The following is a 7,100-nucleotide window of genomic DNA, read 5'->3' as shown; positions in this document are numbered from 1 at the left end:
GTGTGTGTGAAATGACCATGACGAGCATTTGTTTGCATAACACAGGAGACCTTGGGGATTGTGGGAAAGTTCTGGCAAGGCAGAACGTGCTACAGATATGTACGAGTATCATCAACACACACACACACACACACACACACACACACACACACACACACACACACACACACACACACACACACACACACACACACACACACACACACACACGAGTTCGGCCGGCAGGTCCCAACAGCACCGCCTTCTGCAGCTTCAGACGAGTTTAAACACATACAGCCGCCTCAGTGAGAGTGTGTGAGAGTGTGTGAGAGTGTGTGTGAGTGACAGAAAGAGAAAGGAAGGAAAAATACAAAAGAAACAGCTCACTTCCTGTAGACAGTAAGCTACTCCACACACAATATGTGAGGAAATGGCCACCCTTTTCTAAACACTCACACATTTAATCTGATGCAAGTGTGTGTGTGTGTGTTAGTGTTAATGTTAGTGTTAGTGTGAGTGTGTGTGTGAGTGTGTGTGTGTGAGACTATGAGAGAGACAGTGAGTGTGAGAGTGTGTGACTGTAAGTGTGAGAGTGTGAGTGTGTGTGGTGTGTGAGAGTGTGTGTGAGAGTTTGAGACTATGAGAGTGTGAGTGTGTGTGGTGTGTGAGAGTGTCTTTGACAGTGTGAGACTATGAGAGTGTGAGAGTGTGAGTGTGTGTGGTATGTGAGACTGAGACTTTGAGAGTGTGAGACTATGAGAGTGTGAGTGTGAGAGTGTGTGAGTGTGTGTGAGAGGGTGAAACTATGGGAGTCTGTGAGAGTGAGTGTGAGACTATGAGAGTGTGTGTGACAGTGAGTGTGAGAGTGTGTGTGGTGTGAGAGAGTGAGACTGAGAGTGTGTGAGAGAGTGTGAGTGTGAGAGTGTCTTCTCTGGATTCTGTGGAATGTGTAGGTGTTTCTTCTGAGCTATGTAGTGTCTGAGCACTCACTGCTGCTCTGACACACCCACAAACACACACACACACACACCCACAAACACACACACACCCACAAACACACACACACACACGGCTGACTCTTGGTCATGTTTGTAATTCAGCCTTTCAGTTCCACAGAGATTCCACAGAGTCACAGAGCCAAAGAAAATCATCAATCAAAGCTTTAAAATACACACACATACACACACACACACACACACACACACACACACACACACACACACACACACACACACACACACACACACACACACACACACACGAATATAGACAGCAATTAGACATTCAAGCCAGCAGCCAATAACACGGCAGTTTCATCTCCCCTTCTGTTTGGAGAGCTACGACGCGTGTCCAAGATACATTTATTTATTCATTTAGTTTCCCTCTGAGTTCAGTGACAGGACAGATGGCTCCGATTAAAGGACGAGCGGATGAAACGGAGGAGAGGAAGAAACGGAGGAGAGGAAGAGGAGTGGATGAAACGGAGAAGAGGAAGAGGAATGGAGTGGATGAAACGGAGGAGAGGAAGAGGAATGGAGTGGATGAAACGGAGGAGAGGAAGAGGAATGGAGTGGATGAAACGGAGGAGAGGAAGAGGAATGGAGTGGATGAAACGGAGGAGAGGAAGAGGAATGGAGTGGATGAAACGGAGGAGAGGAAGAGGAATGGAGTGGATGAAACGGAGGAGAGGAAGAGGAATGGAGTGGATGAAACGGAGGAGAGGAAGAGGAATGGAGTGGATGAAACGGAGGAGAGGAAGAGGAATGGAGTGGATGAAACAGAGGAGATGTAGAGGAGTGGATGAAACGGAGAAGTGGAAGAGGAGATGAGTGGATGAAACGGAGGAGAGGAAGAGGAGTGGATGAAACGGAGGAGAGGAAGAGGAATGGAGTGGATGAAACAGAGGAGATGTAGAGGAGTGGATGAAACGGAGAAGTGGAAGAGGAGATGAGTGGATGAAACGGAGGAGAGGAAGAGGAGTGGATGAAACGGAGGAGAGGAAGAGGAATGGAGTGGATGAAACAGAGGAGATGTAGAGGAGTGGATGAAACGGAGAAGTGGAAGAGGAGATGAGTGGATGAAACGGAGGAGAGGAAGAGGAGTGGATGAAACGGAGGAGAGGAAGAGGAGTGGATGAAACGGAGGAGAGGAAGAGGAGTGGAGCGGATGAAACGGAGAAGAGGAAGAGGAGTGGATGAAACGGAGGAGAGGAAGAGGAATGGAGTGGATGAAACAGAGGAGATGTAGAGGAGTGGATGAAACGGAGGAGAGGAAGAGGAATGGAGTGGATGAAACGGAGGAGAGGAAGAGGCGTAAACTGAGCGAGATCCCATGAGCCGAGTGCACACACTGTTAGACAGGCCCAGATGCATTATCATGTTCATTATATTCTCCCAGAAGCCACTTCAGCCTTCACCATCATCAAACCGCACAATGCAGAAGAAGCAAAGCACCGCCATCTCACCGGCCATCATCTTCTGCGCTTCGTACGGCTCCATGTACCCGTCGTTCTCCGCTGGCTTTTCTGGGATCGGCTGGGAAACCACCGCCTGATCCGCAGCGTCGAAGGGGTCGGCATAATCCTCCAGGATGATGAGCTGAGAATCAAAGAGAAATAACTGAGACACTTCATTTAAATCTGCAAAGCTAACTCATGCTGATCCATTCTCCCAATGAGCGGACAAAGTTTAAATCCTAAAGGGTTAGTTCAGCCAAAAGTGAATCTTCTGTCATTAACTCCTCTCCCTAATGTCGCTCCACACCCGTAAGACCTCCGTTCATCTTCACACACAGTTTAAGCTATTTTATATTTAGTCCGAGAGCGTATGCAAGTGTATGCACACTATACTGTCCATGTCCAGAAAGGGAATAAAAACATCATCACAGTAGTCCATATGAGACATCAGTGGGTTAATTAGAGTCTCTTGAAGCATCCAAAATACATTTGGGTCCAAAAATAACAAAAACTACGACTTTATTCAGCATTAGCTTCTCTTCCGCGTTTGTGTTCAATCCTCAAATAAAGATTCAAACGGTTATGAATCAGTGAATCGATTCATGATTCGGATCGCCACAGTCACGTGATTTCAGCAGTTTGACTCGCGTGCCGAATCATTGATCGATTCGCTGATTCATAACCCGTCACTAATCATTCTCATATGAGGATCTGATGATTAACACACGTTTATGATTATTATCAGTGCTGAGAACTTATGCGCTTAGGCCTGTCATGATAACTACTTATTGTTTCGCCGATATATTGATTATTGTGACAGGTCTATGTGTTAACATTCATTCAAAAGCTTTAAACGCATCTTTTATTCAGAAGAGTCTGAAGAGCATCAGTGTCACGTACACACAAAGGAAAATGGTGCGAGGACTCAAGTGCAGAAAAATGATAATTTATTATAAAATAAAAACATAAACTCAAAACAAAACCCACGAGGGGGGAAAACACATAATAGGATAATAAAAATACAAACTTAAACAAACCAACAGAGATCACGGGGAACCAGGAGACGTAGACCAGACAACGACAACGACTGACAAACACCAGGAGCTTATAAAAGGGAACAAATGAGGCCGAGCCGAGGAAACACAGGTGGGAGAAATCAAACACTAATGAGATAACAAGGGGGAGGGATCAGACTGACCCTGCGTCCCAATTCACACACTATCCATCCTAAATAGTATTCGAAAATAGAATTAGTGTGTCCCCAATCGTAGAATGTTGAAAAGAGTTTTCCAAAGATTCCCGGATGGTTTACTATTTCCGGTCCGGATTCAAAGTACAGATCGATGGGCACTCTAACGGCTGATATTACCCACAACCCACTGCGAGTTGGACGAGGATTCGATTAGAACTACAAACGCGGATAAAGTGTTAAAAAACTACAAACATGGCGGATGTGCGAGTCTGACGGTTGAGTAGAGAGGTTTAGATAAAGGGGTTTGAGTGACCAACTATCAATATTTAACCTGACAAAAATATCTTTATTCAGTGTTATCCACATTATATTTCACCTGCAGCAGCATTGAGAACTTTTGTAATGACACGTTTGGCCATTAACTTTTAAATGCATCATTATATTTAAACTGCAAACACATGAGGAGAGTCTCTGCATTAAAGACACACACACACGGCAGATCAACGAGCGGCTACACTTCTCTCCGATACGGCAGGAGATTAATCTGAATGAGGTGGATTTAAACTGTGACGAATCTGATGATGATGGACAGGGCAGATAAACGGTGACGGGATGCTCGTAACTAAGCGACAGAGTCCGTTAAAGATGGCGAAGTAGTCCCGAAGCTTCCATACTTTTCTGCTACACACTCAAAAGTATATACCTTTTCTTCACAAAAAGAGTACATACTTTTAGGACACAGTATAAGCAGGCGAATTGGGACGCAGCAGATGACAGAAGCACAAAGGCCATACTGACAAAACACACGTTCACACAAGACAGGACAGGCATGTGACCATCAGAGGATGGGAATAAAGTCTCATCCGCTCGCTTTCATTAATGTATTTCTCTCTCACTGTGATAATGCATTCAGACGGAGGCTGTGGTGAATCCCAAACCTTCTTCAGTCACATGTACAGTAATCATCATTTCACACATAAATACTCTCACAGACTAGTCTCATGACCAAACATATTGTTTAGAGATATGAACATTTAACCGATATATTGGCGGATACATCTCAATCTATTTTTTATATAATGCCTGAGAGGATGATTACAAAAACAAAAGTCTTCCCATTAAAACCCATGCCCCAATCACTCATCGTTATAAATGTGTGTGGCCGTGTATTTCTCTTTTTTTAAGTGATTTCAATCATATCTCAAACTATTCAAAACCATCCCGTGATCAGTGCGCATGTCAAGTGTCTCGACTGAAGGAAATAATACTTTATTAATCAGCTTTCATATATCTGGGTTCTTTAGCTTATTTCCTGCACACCTCGTCACATATCAGCTTTTAGACATTGTTCGATTATTTTTAATAAGTCAGAAATGATAAGAAGGCGCTTCCCGCACTAGAAAATCAATGGAGACGGTTGGTTTGTGGGCGTGGCTTTCCGATTATAAAGTCTGTATTGGCCTATTATCGTGGTATAATCTGTGCCATATTCATGTGCCGTGTGTATGAGGCCGTCTGACACTCAGACAGACAAAGAGATTCAACAGAAAAGAATCATGAACGGTTGCTCTCGTTCACACAACACTGCACAAACACAGGCTTCGGCGCGCCGGCATGTTTAATTGTAGGCCTGTTGTTTTTGTGAAGGGTATTTCACACGCGTGATGGTAAACGCTCTGAATGAATGTTGGAATTTAGTCTCCTGAAATCACAAAGCTGTAATCAATGAGTCGGTGCTTCAACACACACTGTTTCAAAGGAGGATGTGACCAAACAATACACTTCTGTACAAGGAAGTGTTGGAATAGCAGTCATCCAACGGAGCGTAACCTGAGTACAGAGATTCAATCCATGAGCACCTAAACCGAGACCAAGACCAGACCAGCACTCCTTAAACTCATCTAAAAGACCCATCTATAGAGGCGGAGCGTATTTAGGCCACGCCCACACCGGGGGGAACCAATGCAACGCTCTCCATTGACTTTGTATTGCGTGAAGCCGTCGCTTCGTCTATTTTCTCTTATAACAAAAAACAGAACAAAGTCTAAAAGCTGATATGTGACAAGGTGTGCAGAAAACAAGCTACAAAACACAGAACTAAGTGTTTATAAGCTGTCGACCCCAAAAAACGAGCATCTAAGAAGATAAAAGTGCACACAGGCAATAAGACGTGAAGCTTTAACAGGAAGAATGGCTCAGTTTTGGGATCCTAACACTCAGTATGTGTACGTGTGCAGTAAACATGTTTGTAATTATCCAGATGTCCGCGTTATATATTATATTTCCTGTCTCTGATTACTTCTCCAGTGTGTGTAGTTCTCAGTGTAATATAACATGTCGAGCTCCGACTCTAGTGCCTGTGTCCTTAAACGTCGTTTTTTGGGTCAACAGCTTAAAAACACTTCTGGGTGGTTTTTTATCTTGTTTTCTGCACACCTCATCACACATCAGCTTTTAGACATTGTTCGTTTTTTTTGTAATAATTCAGAAATAAAGAGGAGGCGCTTCCCGCAATAGAAAGTCAATGGAGACGGTGGGCGTGGCTTCAGATTATGACACGTGTCGCTCTGTCTCTATACTATCTGAGAAATGACTTATAAGTAATGAATAATTAGAATAGAATAGTGAGACATTTTGAAATCGTAATTCATGCCTTCATCACCTCACGTCTCGATTATTGTAACTCTCTGTATTACGGAGTTAACCATTCTTCCACAGAGCGACTTCAAATGGTTCAGATTGCCGCGGCCGGGCTGTTGACAGGTAGTCGAAAAATGTGATCATATTATTCCCATTCTTTCTTGCTTGCATTGGCTACTAGCTAAAGGGTTACTTCAGCGATTAGCATATGGCTTTGTATCAGTAGAAACCCTGGAGTATGTTCGAATGATTGTGCTTTCCCCCCTCATATCCCCCTGAGACGAGAGATTTATGCATTTTATTTCTGGAAAAATTCCTCCCATGACGCAAATATCGTCAATTTGCGCCATCGGAGGAATTGTTGGCCAAAGGCTAAAGACTACAGCCAGCAGAGGGAGCCATTTCCGCATGTTTTCCACCGCGCGTGTGGGATGGAGATCACACTCACAGCTCAGCTCAGCCTCAGGCGTTCATGTTTAAACGGTGCGGCCAGCAGAGCAAAGTAAGTATTTCAACTTCTCAAAGTAATTCCCATGAAAGTTAAGCTTCCAAAGGCATGAACTGAAAACACGGCAGACTGAACATGCACTGTGAATCTGTGCAGCGGACGCGTTTACCTCAGCTCTCATCATGAGCTCATCCAATATATCTGACTCCTGCAGCGTTTGTGCTGACACTCCCTCAGCGGCTCACTCACGTTATATTGAACACACACATTCAGTTTTTAAATGTAGTGTCTGTTCTCTAACTGAACTGATTTTATGAAGATGAACGCGGTCGCGGTGGGAAAGTCATCAGTGATTCAGTAATCTAGTAGAGGTGGCTTTGGTAATG

The 7,100-nt window shown here is 44.1% G+C and overlaps 1 protein-coding gene across 4 annotated transcripts in view; it reads right to left on the bottom strand.

Annotated features, from left to right (window-relative positions):
- The window catches only part of zgc:158464 (uncharacterized protein LOC791139 homolog), a 147,708-nt gene that overhangs the window by 116,216 nt on the left and 24,392 nt on the right, over positions 1-7,100 (bottom strand). For all 4 annotated transcript variants that reach the window (XM_067419491.1, XM_067419493.1, XM_067419492.1 and 1 more), the window contains exon 2: positions 2,444-2,576. In XM_067419491.1, coding sequence (XP_067275592.1) covers positions 2,444-2,576 — 133 coding nt within the window. The remainder of the gene's footprint in view (positions 1-2,443; positions 2,577-7,100) is intronic.

The sequence above is a fragment of the Pseudorasbora parva genome, chromosome 16 (assembly GCF_024679245.1).
Source record: "Pseudorasbora parva isolate DD20220531a chromosome 16, ASM2467924v1, whole genome shotgun sequence".
Classification (NCBI taxonomy): Eukaryota; Metazoa; Chordata; class Actinopteri; order Cypriniformes; family Gobionidae; genus Pseudorasbora; species Pseudorasbora parva.
This window is presented reverse-complemented; position numbering and strand designations above follow the sequence as displayed.